General features: G+C 63.0%; 2 protein-coding genes across 2 annotated transcripts; one reads left to right on the top strand and one right to left on the bottom strand.

The window, feature by feature from the left end:
* Nucleotides 1–26: 26 nt before the first annotated feature.
* ZNHIT1 (zinc finger HIT-type containing 1) lies at nt 27–3,163 on the bottom strand. The gene is made up of 5 exons (XM_054052718.1): nt 2,644–3,163; nt 2,402–2,572; nt 1,303–1,382; nt 443–612; nt 27–174 (listed from the first exon to the last, which is right to left on the bottom strand). The coding sequence occupies exons 1-5, from the start codon at nt 2,987–2,989 to the stop codon at nt 153–155; spliced, it is 789 nt and encodes a 262-aa protein (XP_053908693.1). The 5' UTR covers nt 2,990–3,163; the 3' UTR covers nt 27–152.
* Nucleotides 3,164–3,298: 135 nt separating this feature from the next.
* LOC128849970 (multifunctional procollagen lysine hydroxylase and glycosyltransferase LH3-like) lies at nt 3,299–16,197 on the top strand. Its single transcript, XM_054052717.1, has 19 exons — nt 3,299–3,414; nt 3,940–4,031; nt 4,522–4,658; nt 5,074–5,240; nt 5,866–5,978; nt 6,404–6,467; nt 6,874–6,971; nt 7,717–7,815; nt 8,377–8,508; nt 8,941–9,062; nt 9,779–9,883; nt 10,629–10,754; nt 11,338–11,479; nt 12,213–12,326; nt 12,593–12,658; nt 13,186–13,290; nt 13,677–13,793; nt 14,310–14,432; nt 15,036–16,197. The coding sequence occupies exons 1-19, from the start codon at nt 3,342–3,344 to the stop codon at nt 15,189–15,191; spliced, it is 2,151 nt and encodes a 716-aa protein (XP_053908692.1). The 5' UTR covers nt 3,299–3,341; the 3' UTR covers nt 15,192–16,197.
* Nucleotides 16,198–16,431: the final 234 nt, after the last annotated feature.

Genomic DNA, 16,431 nt, shown 5'->3' with positions numbered 1-16,431 from the left:
TGGGGCAGTTGTGTGTGGGGGGGCACTTGGGGGGGCTGTTAAGGAGTACAAAGGGGGTTGGGGGCATTTGGGGGGTAGTTGGGGGGCACAGAAGGGGTGAGGGGGCACTTGGGGGGCGCAAAGGGGGCACTTGTGGGGGAGCCGGGGGTCGCTCACACCGTCCACTTGAGGCACCTGTGGGGAGAGGGAGAAGGTGTGTGTGTGTGTGGGGGGAATCCCAGTATCCCCCAGTGTCCGTACTGGGAGGCCCAGTGCCCCCCCCCATCCCATTAACCCCATTCCCAGTATCCATAGTGGGAGGCCCAGCGCTCCCAGTGCCCCAGTGACCATTCCCAGTGCTCCCAGTGCTCCATCGTCTCCCTCTCCCAATGCCCCCAACGTCCACTCTCATTGCTCCCAATGCTCATTGCCTCTATCCCAGTGCTCCCAGTGCTCCCAGTACCGGGTGTCGTGGTGGGTGCCGAGGCAGCGGGCGCTGCAGAATCGGGCCCCGCAGGCAGCGCAGGCGTAGCCGCAGGGGAACCCGCAGACGGCGCAGAAGTGCCGCGCCGGGAGCCGCGAAGGCGCCGCGCACGCCGTCACGTAGTTGGGTCCCTCCGAGGCGCTCAGGTTCTGAGGGGGCAAAACCAAAAGGGGTGAAGGAGAGGGCCAGGGTACCCCAAAACTGCCCCACCGCCCCCCCCCACCCCAGAGAAAGAATTGCCCCCTCTGAGGTCCAAAACTGCCCTAAAAGTGCCCTCTCGGGAGGCAAAAATCGACATCTGAAGAGGAAAAAGGAACCAATGGGAGCAAAACGGAGACAAAATGCCCCAAAAGTGCCCCCCCTGCCCCAAAACTGCCCCTTCCCAACTCAAAACTGCCCCTTTTCACCCCAAAACTGCCCCTTCCCACCCCAATTCTGCGCCTTCTCACCCCAAAACTGCCCCTTCGTGCCCTAAAAGTGCCCTTTTCACCCAGACTACTCCAGAACTTCCCTTTCTCACCCCCAAACTGCCCACTGCACCCCAAAACTGCCCCAAAACTTCCTCTTCTTACCCCAAAACTGCCCCCTGCACCCCAACACTGCCCCCCCCCCCGCACCATAAACCCTCTCTGCATCCCCAAAGCTTTTGGGGTCCCCCCCCCCAGTTTCAACGCCTCCCCATTCTCAGAGGTTTGGGGTCCCCCCTCAAGTCTCAGGGTGTCCCCCCCCCAACCCAGTTTGGGGGTCTCTGGGGTCCTCCCAGTATCGGGACCCCCATTTTTGGGTCCCTCCCACTAGTTTTGGGGTGTGTGTCCCCAGTTTTGGGGTGTCCCCCCCACCTGCTCCTCCAGCAGTGCCTGAAAGTTCTTGCGAAAGCGCACTTTGAAGTGGTCACCACGCGTCTTCTTCTTCTTTTTCCCTGGGGGGGACCCCAAACGTCACCCCCAAAATCCCCAAAACTGATCCCCTGCCCCAAAAGTGACCCCCCTGAACCCCAAAAGTGACAGCCAGCACCCCAAAAGCTGACCCCAGAGCCCCAAAAACATCCCCAGCACACCAGAAGTGACCTCCAGCACCCCAAAAACACCCCCAGCACCCCAAAAACTGATCCCCTGCCCCGAAAGTCAAACTTAGCGCCCCATAAGGGCCCAATACAGACCCACAGCGCCCCATAGGGACCCAATAGAGATCCATAGCGCCCCACAGCACCCCATAAGGACCCCAATATAACCCTATTGCCCACAATAAAGACTGCTAGAGACTCCTATCACCCCAATACAGACCCTTAGTACCCCACAGGTATCCAATATAGACCCTTAGCACCCCAATAGAGACCCACAGCGCCCCATAAGGGCCCAATACAGACCCATAGCACCCCATAGGGACCCAATAGAGATCCATAGCGCCCCACAGCACCCCATAAGTACCCCAATAAAATCCTATTGCCCACAATAAAGACCACTAGAGACTCCTATCGCCCCAATACAGACCCTTAGTACCCCACAGGTATCCAATATGGACCCTTAGCGCCCCACAGCGCCCCATAAGGACCCAATACAAACCCTTAGCACTCCACAGGGACCCAATACAGACCCATAGCACCCCATAGGGACCCAACAGAAACCCATAGTGCCCCACAGCACCCCATAAGTACCCCAATATTACCCTATTGCCCTAAACAGTAACACTTAGAGATCCCTAGTGCCCCAATACACACCCTTAGGGCCCCACAAACACCCAATGCAGACCCACGGCGCCCCATAGGGACTCAATACAGACCCACAGCGCCCCAATAGAGACCTACAGGGGCCCCTAGTACCCCACGGCGCCCCAAAGGGACTCAATGGAGACCCATAGCGCCCCATAAAGACGCCTATATCTCCCTATTGCCCCCAATAACGGCCACTATCGCCCCCAGGGTCCCCCCCCGCCCCGCACCGGTCTCGGCGGTGTCTGCGAAGTGCGGGAGGCGCTTCCCGGGCCGCGGCAGCCCCGCTTGGGGGTCGTCGCCGAAGTTGTCGTTCTCGAGGGCCTCGAGCTGGCGGCTGAGGCGGCGCTGCCGGGCCGCGCGGTCCAAGACCCGCCGCTGCGCTGCCTCCGGGACGCGGCCTGAGCGGGGAAAGAGGCGTTAAAGCGGCCCCAAAAGCGTCCCCGGCGCCCCCCGAACCGCCCCGCCATACCCGACGCCTTCTTCTCGCCCATCTTGGCCGCCGCTTCCGCCCGCAGCGGGCTCACTTCCGCCCGAAGGGACGCTACTTCCGCCCTTAGGCATAGCGACTTCCGTCCGCGCTGCCTACTGCCATCTTGGGAGGGGCGCGAAAAGGAGGGGGAAGGAGCCGCCGTGTTGAGTGAGTCCCCGCCATCTTGGGGGACCCGCCGGCACCTGGTGAGCGGCGCCAAAGATGGAGGGAGGCTCCGCCATGTAGTCGCAGGCATAGTGGGTGTCCCGCCGCCATCTTGGGAGTGGCGCCAAGAAGAAAGGGAAGCGCAGCCTTTTCCGCACGGAGCCGGCGTTACGGGAGACATTGGATTCTTGCGAGAGGCGGCGGCGCCACCGCCTTGGGTGAAGCGCCGGCATTTTGAGCCGGGCAGAGCACCGCGTGGCTATAGGCGCCGCCGCCATGTTGAGTGTGGCTCTAACCGACCTGCCGCCATCTTGAGCGGGGAGACGCCACTTTGAGTGCGTTGCCGCCATGTTGCTCTGACCCTGCCACGTCGCCGCGCCGAGGGCGGGGCGGGGCGAGGGGCGGCTCGTCTGCCGCCATTGGCCCCTATTGCTTCCCGTAAGCTGCCATTGGCTCCCATTGGCTCCCATTCACCCCATTGGCCGCCATTACCCCCCTGGACCCCCCCTCCCCCGGGCCACGCCCCCCCCGCGATGGCGCCGCTGCCGCTGCTGCTGCTGCTGCTGCTTCTGGGGCTGCTGCCGCCTCGCCCCGCGCTGCGGCCCGGTGAGGGGTCACGTGAGGGGGTCACGGGGTCACGTAGGGGGTCACGGGGTCACGTGGGGGAGAGGAGTCCTGTGGGGGAGGGAGGGGAGGGGAGGGGAGGGGGTGAGAGGCAATGAGAGGGGAGAGTCACGTGGGGAGGGGTCACGGGGTCAGGGGTCGCGTGGGGAGTGGGTCATAGGGGTCACGTGGGGTCACGGGGAGGGGTCAGAGGAGGTAAGTGGGGTAAAGGGTCACGTGTGGTCGAGGGGGTCACGCGGCGGTTACATGGGGTCATGAGGTCACATGGGGAGGGGGTCACGTGGACGGGCGTGGAGTCCTGGGTCACGTGGGGCGGGAGTCACGTGGGGTCGTGGGGTGAGGGAGGGGTCCCAGGTCTGGGGTCACGTGGGGTCAAGGGGTCACGGGGCGGAGGGGGCCCCATGTTTGGAGTCACGGAGGGGTCAGAGGTCACGCGGGGTCACAGCTGTGGGTCGCGGCTCTGGGGTGCAGTTGGGGGTCACGGCCGTGGGTCGCTGTGGGTCGCAGAGCAGCTGCGGGTGCTGACGGTGGCGACGGAGCCCACGGAGGGCTACGAGAGGTTCCTGCGCTCCGCACGGCGCTTCAACTACACCGTCCAGGTGGGGGCACTTGGGGGGCAGGGAGAGGCACTTAGGGGGCAGGGGAGGCAGTTGGGGGGCAGGAGGGGCTCAAAAGAGGGGGCAGAGATGGGGATGGAGGGTGAGAGGGGGCGCTTGGGGGGCAGAGGGGGCACTTGGGGGGCAGAGGGGGCGCTTGGGGGGCAAGGGAGGCACTTAGGGGGCAGAGAGAGGCACTTGGGGGGGACGGGGGGGGCACTTGGGGTCAAGAGAGACCGGAAAGGGGGGGCAGAGGTGGGGCTGAGGGGATGAGAGGGGACACTTGGGGGGCAGAGACGGGGCTGGGGGGGACATCTTCCCCCATCTCCCCTTATCTCCCCCCTCTCTCTGCCCCCCATCTCCTCCCGTGTCCCCCCTTTCTCTGCCCCCCATCTCCCCCCGTGTCCCCCCTCTCTCTGCCCCCCATCTCCCCCCATGGTGTCCCCCCTTTCTCTGCCCCCCCATGGTCCCCCCCCCCTCTGTGCCCCCCCAGACGCTGGGCCTGGGGCAGCGCTGGCGGGGGGGCGATGTGGCGCACACGGTGGGGGGAGGACAGAAGGTTCGATGGCTGAAGGAGGCGCTGGGGGGGCTGCGGGGGGACCCCCACCTCGTCCTCCTCTTCGTCGATAGGTGAGGGGGGGCGGGGGGGGAGGGCAGTTCTTGGGGGTACCGGGGGGTACTGGGGGGGGTCTGTAACCATGTTCCCCCACCACAGCTATGATGTGATTGGGGGGGGGGGGGGGCAGTTAGTGGAGGTATTGGAGGGGGTACTGAGGATACTGGGGGATACTGGGAGGATACTGGGGGGCACTGGGGATACTGGGAGGATACTGGGGGGGCACTGGGGATACTGGGGGGGTACTGGGGGATACTGGGAGGATACTGGGGGGCACTGGGGATACTGGGAGGATACTGGGGGGGTACTCAGGGTACTGGGGATACTGGGGGGGGCACTGGGGATACTGGGGGATACTGGGAGGATACTGGGGGGCCACTGGGGGTACTGGGGGGGGGTTCTAACCATATGTGTGTCCCCCCTTTCTAGCTACGATGTGATCTTCGCGGGGGGACCCCAGGAGCTGTTGGCCAAGTTCGAGGCGGGGGGGGCGCGGGTGCTCTTCTCGGCGGAGGCGTTCTGCTGGCCCGACGGGGGGCTGGCGGGAGCGTACCCCCCCCCAGCGGCGGGGGGCAAGGCCTTCCTCAACTCGGGGGGTGAGGGGGGAAATGGGGGGGATCGGGGGGAAATGGGGGCAATGGGGGGGAAATGGGGGCGATTGGGGGGGGAAATGGGGGCGATCGGGGGGAAATGGGGGGTAATGGGGGGGATTGGGGGGAAAATAGGGGCTGGGGGGCAATTGGGAGGGGCAAATGGGGGTGAGGGGGGAAATGGGGGTGATCAGGGGGAAAATGGGGGGCAATGGGGGGGAAATGGGGGCGATCAGGGGGGCAATGGGGGGGTTGGGGGCAGTCTGGGGGGGAAATGGGGGGAAAATAGGGGCTGGGGGGGCAATTGGGAGGGGCAAATGGGGCTGGGGGGGCAATGGGGGGGGTCCTGGTGAATTGGGGGGGGTCGTTTTTGGGGTGCAGGTGTTCGTTTGGGGGTGTTTGGGGTGCGTTTTGGAGTGTTTTGGGTCCCTTTTGGGGTTCTGGCTGCTGCGGGGGAGTTATTTTTGAGGTGCTCTGGGGCATTTTGGGAGGGGTCCTATTTTTTTTGGGGGGGTTGTGGGGGGTGTGGGCTGAGATTTTTGAGGTGCTCTGGGGCATTTTGGGAGGGGTCCTATTTTTTTTGGGGGGGTTGTGGGGGGTGTGGGCTGAGATTTTTGGGGTCCCCCTTCAGGCTTTATGGGTTTCGCCCCCGACATTTGGCGCTTGGTTGAGCGCTGGCGCTTCCGCGACGATGATGACGATCAGCTCTTCTACACCCGCCTCTACCTCGATCCCCAGCTCAGGGTGAGCCCCAAAACTTGGGGGGGACCCCGAAAAAGTGGGGGAGACCCTAAATTAAGGGGGGGACCTCAACCCCCCCCCCCCCATTTTCCCTCTCTCAAACCCCCCTGAACCCCTTAAACCCTCAGCTCTTCTCCACCCGCTTTTACCTCGAGCCTGCGCTGAAGAAGACCCCAAAATTGGAGGAGACCCCAAAATTGGAGGAGACCCCAAAAAAATTGGGGAACCTCAAAAAAATGGGGGGACCCAAAAAAAAACCCATTCCCCCCGCCCCAAAATCAAAATCCCTTAATCCCTCAAACCCACAGCTTTTCTACACGCACTTCTACCTTGATCTGCTAAAGAGGGACCCCAAAACTTGTCCCCCTGACCCCTAGGACCCCTCCCCCAAGATTTGGGGTCCCCCTGACCCCCCATTTCCCCCCTAGGAGGAGCTGGGTATGGCGCTCGACCATCACTCCCGCATCTTCCAGAACCTCAACGGCGCCATCGGTGAGGGGGGGGGGAAAGTGGGGTTCAGGGGTTATAAAAGTGGGGTTCAGGGAAAAAAAATGGGGTTTGGGGGTGTGGAAAATGGAGGTGAAGGAGCAAAATACGCTTTTATCTCCTTCAAAACCCCCTTTTTGCCTCTGAACCCCACTTTTTGCCTCTCAATCTCCCTTTTTCCCCCCAAACACCCATTTTCACCTCTGAACCCCCTTTCCTCCCTCAAACCCCCATTCCCCGCAAAACCCCCCTTTCCCCCCCAAACCCTACTTCCCCCCTCAAACCCCCATTTTCTCCCCCCAAAACCCCCATTTTCTCCCCCGAAAACCCCCATTTTTTCCCCCCAAAACCCCCATTTTCCCCCCAAGGACACCCCTTTTCCGCCCCAACACCCCCTTTTTTTGCCCCCCAGATGAGGTGGTGCTCAAGTTCGAGCCGGGAAGGGTTCGGGTTCGAAACGTCGCCTACGACTCTCTCCCTGTCATCATCCACGGCAATGGCCCCACCAAGGTACAGGGGGGGTCCCCAAAACCCCCAGGGCCCCCCCAAACCCCTCCAGGGACCCCCAGGACCCCCCCCAACCCCCCCCTCAGGACCCCCAAAACCCTCCTAGAACCCCCTAATCTTTTGCCCTTAGGTGTAGGTTTACCCTGGTATGGGTGGGGGGGGTCCCCCCAAAATCCTCAGGGCCCTCCAGGACCCCTTAGGGCCCCCCAAAACCCCCAGAGACCACCCAACCTCCCCCCAGGGATCCCCGGGAACCCCCAAAACTTCCCCCTGGACCCCAAAAACCCCTTCTAGAACCCCTTAATATTTTGCCCATTGGGGTGACTTTATCTTGGTACAAAGGGGTCCCCCAAACCCCTCAAGGCCCCCCCTAAACCCCCCCAAGGTCCCCCAAAACCCATTAGGACACCCCAAAACCCCCTAGGGAACCCCAAGACCCCTCCAGGGCCCTCCAAACTCTCTGGGACCCCTCCAGCCCCCCCTCCCCCAACGCTCCCAGTTTTGGGGGTCCCTGGGGGGTTTGGGGTTCAGGGGGAGATTTTGGGGTGCAGGGGGGGATCCCTGGGGGGATTTTGGGGTCCCTGGGGGGGAAGGGGTTGGTCTTTGAGGGGGGAATTTGTGGTGCAGGGAGGTCCCTTGGAGGGGGCTGCGGTTCGGGGGGGGTCCTGAGGCTGGTTTTGGGGTCCCTGGGGGGGGTGTTGGGGTGCAGGGGGTCCCCCAATTTCCTGCCTTCTCCCCCCTTCCCCAGTTGCATCTTAATTATCTCGGTAATTATGTACCGGGGGGTTGGAACGAGGGCGGCTGCGACGACTGCGACGTCGACCTTCGTCCTCTCGACGGCGTCCCGGTACGGGGGGGTCTGGGGCTTCTATGGGGCGCCCCCTAACTTGTGGGGGTGCCCCCTGAGTTATGGGGTGCCGTATTGGTTCTGGGGTTGCCCCTTAAGTTGTGGGGCACCCAATAGAACAAGAACGTCCTGTGGGTACGCGGGGGGGTTATGTGTTGTACGAGGAGCAGTTGTGGGGCGCTGGGGGGGGTTATGGGGTGCCCCACAGGTTCTGGGCTGCCCCCTAAGTGGTGGGGCTGCCCCCTAAGTTGGGTGCCCCATAGAATGGGGATCTCCCGTGGGTGCTATGGGGGGTTCTGGGTTATACGGGGGGGGGCGGTTATGGGGCATTGGGAGGGTTATGGGGTGTCCCCCAGGTTCTGGGCTGCCCCCTAAGTTGTGGGGCTGCCCCCTAAGCTGTGGGGCTGCCCCATAGGACGGGACTCACTCATGGGTGCTGCTGTGTTTGAGGACACTGAGAATGGTTGTGAGGTGCCGCGGGGGTTATGGGGCACAGGAGGGGACACGGGGCTGCCCCCTAAGCTGTGGGGCTGCCCCCTAAGTTGTGGGGCTGCCCCATAGGACGAGGAGCTGCCGTGGGTGCTGGTTGGGGTGTTTGTGGAGCAGCCGACGCCGTTTTTGTCGCGGTTCCTGCAGCGGCTGCTGACCCTGCGCTACCCCCGCGCCCGCTTGGGGCTCTTCCTGCACAACCGAGTAAGGGAGGGACACCCCAAAAACACCCCGGATCCCCAAAACTGACCCTCCCGAACCCCCAACTCCCCCTGTACCCCCAGCCCTGACCCCTCCGAACCCCCAAAATTTCACCCCCAAAAACCTGCCACCCCTCAACCTGCCCCTCACCTGCCTGGGGCTGTTCCTGCACAACTGGCTGAGAGGGGGGACCCCAAAAACACCCTGAACCCCAAAACCTGAACCCCAAAACCCCAGTGAACCCCAAAACCCCCCTGTACACCCAGTCTTGACCCCCCCCTCAACCCCCAAACTTGCCTCCGAAAATCACCCTTGTGCCTGCCTGGGGCTCTTCCTGCACAACTGGGTGAGGGGGGGACCCCAAAACTGACCCTCCTCTGCCCCACATCGCTGCCCCATAGCCCTGCCCCATAGCGCTGCCCCTCTGCCCCACAGGAGGTGATCCACGAGCCCCACATTGCTGCGCTGTGGCCGCAACTTCGTTCCTGTTTCGCCTCCGCGCGACTTGTGGGGCCCGAGGAGGCGCTGGAGCCCGCGGCTGCGCGGGACATGGGCATGTATGGGGCGGGATGTGGGGCGGGATGTGGGGCAGGGGGATATGGGCATGTATGGGGCGGGATGTGGGGCAGGCTGTGGGGCAGGGGGATATGGGCATGGATGGGGTGGGATGTGGGGCGGGCTGTGGGGCAGGGGATATGGGCATGTATGGGGCGGGATGTGGGGCGGGATGTGGGGCAGGGGATATGGGCATGGATGGGGCGGGATGTGGGGCGGGATGTGGGGCAGGGGGATATGGGCATGGATGGGGCGGGATGTGGGGCGGGCTGTGGGGCAGGGGGATATGGGCATGGATGGGGCGGGATGTGGGGCGGGCTGTGGGGCAGGGGATATGGGCATGGATGGGGCGGGATGTGGGGCGGGCTGTGGGGCAGGGGGATATGGGCATGTATGGGGCGGGATGTGGGGCGGGATGTGGGGCAGGGGGATATGGGCATGGATGGGGCGGGATGTGGGGCGGGATGTGGGGCAGGGGGATATGGGCATGGATGGGGCGGGATGTGGGGCAGGCTGTGGGGCAGGGGGATATGGGCATGGATGGGGCGGGATGTGGGAGATGTGGGGCAGAAGGACACGGGGGAGATGTGGGTCAGGGGAAGCGGGATGGATGGGGCGGGATATGGGGAGTTGTGGGGCAGGGGGACATGGTGGCCTCGGGTAGACCTGGTGGCCGTGGTGGCCCCGGTAGCCACGCGGGGCTGTCTGGTGGCCACAGGGAGCTGTGCCGGCGCGACCCCCACTGCGAGCACTACCTCAGCCTGGACGCCGACGTCGTCCTGACCCACAACGACACCCTGAGGGCCCTCCTCACCCAGAACAGGTGGGGCTGCCCCACGGCGACCCATAGAGACCCACTGAGACAATAGCTGCCCCATAGGAACTCCCCCTGTGACCCCCAACCACCGCCATAGGGACCCATAGAGACCCATAGGGACCAATAGGAACTCCCCCTGTGACCCCCAACCACCCCCATTGAGACCCATAGAGACCCATAGCAACCTCCCCCCATATTCCCCGTTTGCCCCATATCCCCCCATTCCCCCCCCGTCCCCCCTTTTTCTGCCCCATATCCCCCCATTTCCCCCCCGTCCCCCCTTTTTCTGCCCCATATCCCCCCATTTCCCCCCCCGTTCCCCCTTTTTCTGCCCCATATCCCCCCATTTCCTCCCGTCCCCCCTTTTTCTGCCCCATATCCCCCCATTTCCCCCCCCGTCCCCCCTTTTTCTGCCCCATATCCCCCCATTTCCCCCCTGTCCCCCCTTTTTCTGCCCCATATCCTCCCCCATTTCCCCCCGTCCCCCCATATTCTGCCCCATATCCCCCCATCCCCCCATTTTCTGCCCCATATCCCCCCATTTCCCCCCCCCGTCCCCCCTTTTTCTGCCCCATATCCCCCCATTTCCCCCCTGTCCCCCCTTTTTCTGCCCCATATCCTCCCCCATTTCCCCCCGTCCCCCCATATTCTGCCCCATATCCCCCCATCCCCCCATTTTCTGCCCCATATCCCCCCATTTGTCCCCCCTGTCCCCCCATTTTCTGCCCCCCGTTAACCCCCGCTGTGCCAGGCGGGTGTTGGCGCCCCTCCTCTCGCGTCCCGGACGCCTTTGGTCCAACTTTTGGGGGGCCCTCAGCCCCGATGGGTTCTACGCCCGAAGCCCCGACTACGTCGACATCGTCCAGGGCCGGCGGAGGTGGGAACTGGGAGCACTGGGAGGCACTGGGAGGCACTGGGGAGGGTGGGGGGGGAGCGAGGAGATTGAGCACTGGGGAGTGGGAGGGACTGGGAGGGACTGGGAAAGCAATAGGAGCACTGGGAGGGCACTACGGCTAACTGGGGGTTACTGGGGGTTACTGGGAGACACTGGGGAGTCACTCAGTCTAACTGAGAGGCACTGGGAGGTCACTAAGTCTAACTGGGGTTTACTGGGAGGCACTGGGAGGGCACTACAGCTAACTGGGTGTCACTGGGGTGTTACTGGGAGACACTGGGGAGTCACCAGGTCTAACTGGGGGTTACTGGGAGGCACTGGGAGGTCACTAAGTCTAACTGGGGATTACTGGGAGGACACTATTTCTCACTGGGGGTTACTGGGAGGCACTGGGAGGGCACTATTTCTAACTGGGGGTTACTGGGAGGCACTGGGAGGGCACTATTTCTAACTGGAGGTTACTGGGAGGGCACTATTTCTCACTGGGGGTTACTGGGGGGGTCCCCCGGGGCAGGTGAGCGGTGTCAGCGGTCTGTACTGGTGTTAACTGGTCCGTACTGGTCAGGGCGGTGTGGAATGTGCCCCACGTGGCCGGGGCGTACCTGGTGGGGGGAGGGGCGCTGCGGGGGCCCTTCGGGGCGGGGCGAGTGTTCGCCCCTCCCCCCCCTGACCCCGACCTGGCGCTGTGCCAACGGGCGCGGGAACAGGTGAGACCCCCCCAGTGCTCCTAGTAGCCTCCCAGTAACCCCCCAGTGCTCCCAGTAACCTCCCAGTAACCCCCCAGTAACCCTCCAGTGCTCCCAGTAACCTCCCAGTAACCCCCCAGTGCTCCCAGTTACCTCCCAGTAACCCCCCAGTAACCCTCCAGTGCTCCCAGTAACCTCCCAGGAACCCCCCCAGTGCTCCCAGTAAACCCCCAGGAACCTCCCACTGCTCCCAGTAACCTCCCAGTAACCCCCCAGTGCTCCCAGTAACCTCCCACTGCTCCCAAGAATACCGAGTAACCCCCACACCACCCCTCCCAGTGCTCCCAGTAACTCCCCCAGTAATTGAGTGGGTTTTCAGGGTCCCCTTTGGGTTTTGGGGACCCTGTGGGGGGTGGGTTGGGGTCCCCTTGGACGTTGAGGTTCTCTTTGAGGTCCCCCTTGAGGTTTTGAGGTCCCCTGTGGGGGGAATTGGGTGGGTTTTTGGGGTTCCCCCTTGGGTTTTGGGGTCTCTATGGGGGTTGTGGGGTCCCTCGGGTGAGTTTTGGGGTCCCCTCGGACATTGAAGTTCTCCTGGAGGTCCTCCTTGATGTTCTTCTTGATGTTTTGGGGTCCCCTTTTGGGGGGAATTGGTGGGGGTTTTGGGGTCCCCTTTGGGTTTTGGGGTCTGTATGGGGGTTGTGGGGTCCTCTTTGTGGTTTTTGGGGTCCCCCCCAACTCTTGGGGTTCCCCCCAGGGGCTGTTCCTCCACGTCACCAACCGCCAGGACTTCGGGCGCCTCCTGCACCCGGGCGGCTTCAACGCCTCCCTGAGACACCCGGATGTGGCGCAGCTGCCCCACAACCCCCTGGTGAGACCCATAGATTGACCCACGGCGACCCATAGAGACCCATAGAGGCCCATAGAGACCCATAGAGACCCATAGAGACCCATAGATCACCCATAGAGACCCACAGATCACCCCATAGAGACCCACAGAGACCCATAGAGACCCACAGAGAACATAGGAACCTGTAGAGAACATAAGAGACCCATAGATCACCCCATAGAGACCCATAGATCACCCCATAGAGACCCAGTGTTCCCAGTCCCTCCCAGTAAGCCCAGTTCCCACAGGACTGGGAAGAGCAGTACCTGCATGAGAACTACAGCCGCATCTTCGAGGAGAACCTCATCCAGGAGGTGTGGGGGGGGATTTGGAGCCATTCTGGGGGGTTTTGGGGCCCCTGAGGGGGATTTGGGGCCATTTTGGGGGGTTTTGGGGTCCCTGAGGGGGATTTGGGGCCATTCTGGGGGGGTTTTGGGGTCTCTGAGGAGGATTTGGGGCCATTTTGGGGGATTTTTGGGTCCCTGAGGGGGATTTGGGGCCATTTTGGGGGATTTTTGGGTCCCTGAGGGGGATTTGGGGCCATTTTGGGGGATTTTTGGGTCCCTGAGGGGGATTTGGGGCCATTTTGGGGGGGTTTTGGGGTCCCTGAGGGGGATTTGGGGCCATTTTGGGGGCTTTTGGGGTCCCTGAGGAGGATTTGGGGCCATTTGCGGGGGGGGTTGGGGTCCCTGAGGGGGTTTTGGGGCCATTTTGGGGGTGTTTTGGGGTATTTTGTGGTGTTTTGTGGTGTTTTGGGGTATTTTGGACTATTTTGGGATATTTTGGGCTATTTTGGGGGTGTTTTTGGGGTGTTTCGGGGTGTTCTGACCGCCCCCCCCAGCCCTGCCCGGACGTTTTCCTCTTCCCGCTCTTCTCGGAGCTCTTCGCCCACCACATCCTCGAGGAGGCCCTCGGCTATGGCCGCTGGAGCAGCGACCACCACGAGGTCAGCCGCGGTGGCCACCGGGGGCTGCGTGGTAGCCACGGGGGGTTGTGTGGTGGCCACGGGGTTGGGGTGGCCCGGGGGGGGGCGGTGTCAGTAGCCCCTGGTGGGCGGTTGGTGGCCCCAGGGTGGTGGTAGCCACAGGGTCTGGATGGTAGCCACAGGGTCTGGGTGGCCCCAAGGCGGGGGTTTGGTGGCCCCAGGGTGGTGGTAGCCACAGGGTCTGGATGGTAGCCACAGGGTCTGGGTGGTAGCCACAGGGTCTGGGTGGCCCCAAGGGGGGGTTTGGTGGCCCCAGGGTGGTGGTAGCCACGGATGGGAGTTGGTGGCCCCAGGGCAGGGTGTGGTGGCCCGGTGCGGGTCGGTAGCCCGGTGGCCACCTGCGGCAGGGCGGGGCCGAGGCGGTGGCCCTGGGCTCGCTGGGGTTGGAGCCGTCCTGGCTGGGGGCACTGCGGCAGTTCCTGCCCCCCATCGCCCGCAGGCTCTTCCCCGGCTACCACTGCAAGGTGGGGGCTACTGGGGGGACTGGGGGGGACTGGGAGGGACTGGGAGAACTGGGAGGGATTGGGAGAACTGGGAGGGACTGGGAGAGATTGGGAGAACTGGGAGGGACTGGGAAGGACTGGGAGAACTGGGAGGGATTGGGAGAACTGGGAGAGATTGGGAGAACTGGGAGGGACTGGGAGAGATTGGGAGAACTGGGAGGGACTGGGAAGGACTGGGAGAACTGGGAGGGATTGGGAGAACTGGGAGAGATTGGGAGAACTGCGAGGGACTGGGAGAACTGCGAGGGACTGGGAGAGATTGGGAGAACTGGGAGGGACTGGGAGGCACTGGGAGGGATTGGGAGAGACTGGGAGAACTGGGAGGGAGAGTGGGAACTGGGAGGCACTGGGCAGGACTGGGGGGGGGACCGGAGAAGAGGGGGAGCAGTGGGCGTGGCTCGAGGCCGGTCCCGCGCTCTGATTGGCGGGCGGCGCGCGGTGGGCGTGGCTCTGAGCGGCCCCGCCCCCTCTCCGCAGGGCCGCGCGGTGCTGAGCGCTGTGGTTCGGTACCGCCCCTCCCCCCCCGCGCGGCCCCGGACGGATCCGCCCCTCCCCCCTCCCGCCACCATCAGCCTCAGCGTCGGCCTCGGGCCCGCGCGGGTACTGGGAGCACTGGGAGGGACTGGGAGGCACTGGGAGGGACTGGGAGGGGATGGGGGGCACTGGGAGCGCTGGGGAGGGGGACTGGGAGGCACTGGGAGGGGATGGGGGGCACTGGGAGCACTGGAGAGGGGGACTGACGGGGACTGGGAGGGACTGGGAGGCACTGGGAGGGGACTGGGGGCACTGGAAGAGCTGGGAAGGGGACTGGGCGGCACTGGGAGGGACCTGGGGGGGCACTGGGAGCACTGGAGGGGCTGGGGAGGGGACTGGGAGGGGAACTGGGGGCACTGGGAGGGACTGGGAGTGGGTGGCTGTTCCCTAACTGGTGTCACTGGTCTACTAACTGGTCTTTACTGGTGTGGGGCGGTGGGTGGCTGTTCCCTGGGGGTCCCCAACTGGTGTCACTGGTGCTAAGTAGTCTACTAACTGGTGTTACTGGTCTCTAACTGGCCTTTACTGGTGCAGGGCGGTGGGTGGCAGTTCCCTGGGTGTCACTGGTCTCTAACAGGTCCCGTACTGGTCTGTACTGGTCTCAGGGCAGTGGGTGGCAACTCCCTAGGGGGGCGTCGCTGGTCCCTAACTGGTTCTTACTGGTCTCAGGGCGGCGGGTGGCTGTTCCCGCGCTACGGGTGTCGCGCGAGCGCCCCCGGGCCGGGATGGGCTCTGCTGCACCCCGGGCGCCTCACGCACCGCACCGAGACCGAACCGCCCCGCGGGGACGTCCGCTACAGCCTCCTCACCCTGCTCGACCCCTGAGAGCGCGATAGGAGCCTCCATATCGCGATAGGAGCCTCGATGTCACAATAGGGGCCCTGATACCACAATAGGAGCCTCGATATCATTATAGAGGCCCCGGGCATCGACCCCAACATCACGATAGGGGCCTCGATATCGTGACCAGGAGCCCTGATATCACAACAGGCACCTCGAGATCACAATAGGGACCCGGATATCAATCCCAACACCACAACAAGGACCCCAGCGTCAACCCTAATGTTGCGATAAGAGACCCTGATATCGCAATAGGGAGTTGATATCATGATAAGGACCTCAAGATTGCAACAGGGACCCCAACGAAACAGCAAGGACCCGACATCGCAATATGGACCCTGATATTGTGATAGGGACCTCAATATCGTGATGGGGACCCCAATATCGACTCCCGACATTGTGACAAGGACCTCAACATTGATCCCGGCATCACCATAGGGACCCCGGTACCACGATATGGCCCTCAACATCAACCCCTATATCACAACAAGGACCCCCGACATGATGATGGGGACCCAGATATCATGATATGGATCCCTTGATATTGCAAGATGGGCCCCAACGTTGTCCCTGACATCACAATAAGAACCTTGATATCACGACTGGGACCCCAGCATCGACCCCAATGTCGCAACAGGGACTTCAGTATCATGATAGGGACTTGGAACATCGACCCTGATATCATGACAGGGACCTTGATATTGCAATATCGAGCTGTCCCCCCCTCATCGCAACAGGGCCCCCAATACAGGCCCTGATATTGCAACAGGGACTTCGATATCACAATAGAGACCTGGCTATCCCGACAAGGACCTCGACAGCGCGATATTTGGGGCTGCGATGGCGCGGAGGCACCAGGCGGGGGCGCCCGAGGCCGCGATATCGGAGGGCGGGGAGCCTCGATATCGCGATAGAGGGACGCAGGGAGGGGGGAATTTGGGTTCCCCCATTCAAGTACATTAAATCAGTGGTGTCGCTCCCACTGACTTCATTTCTTCCCCCCCCAATTTTTGGGGTTCCCCCCCCCCTCCATTTTGGTCCCTCCTCCCCCCTCCCTTTATGTCCCCCCTTTTTACCCCCCCCTCATTTTGGGGACCCCCATTTTCATGCCCCCCATAGATCCCCCCCTTTTAGGGCCCCCCACCCCCATTTCTGACGTTCCCCCACATTCCCCCCCTTAATTTTGGGGGTCCCCACCGTGTGTGTGTGTCCGTCCCTTTGCATC

This window comes from Cuculus canorus, chromosome 36, assembly GCF_017976375.1.
Source record: "Cuculus canorus isolate bCucCan1 chromosome 36, bCucCan1.pri, whole genome shotgun sequence".
Classification (NCBI taxonomy): Eukaryota; Metazoa; Chordata; class Aves; order Cuculiformes; family Cuculidae; genus Cuculus; species Cuculus canorus.
Note: the sequence above shows the minus strand (reverse complement) of the source record. Positions and strands in the feature narration are given on the sequence as shown.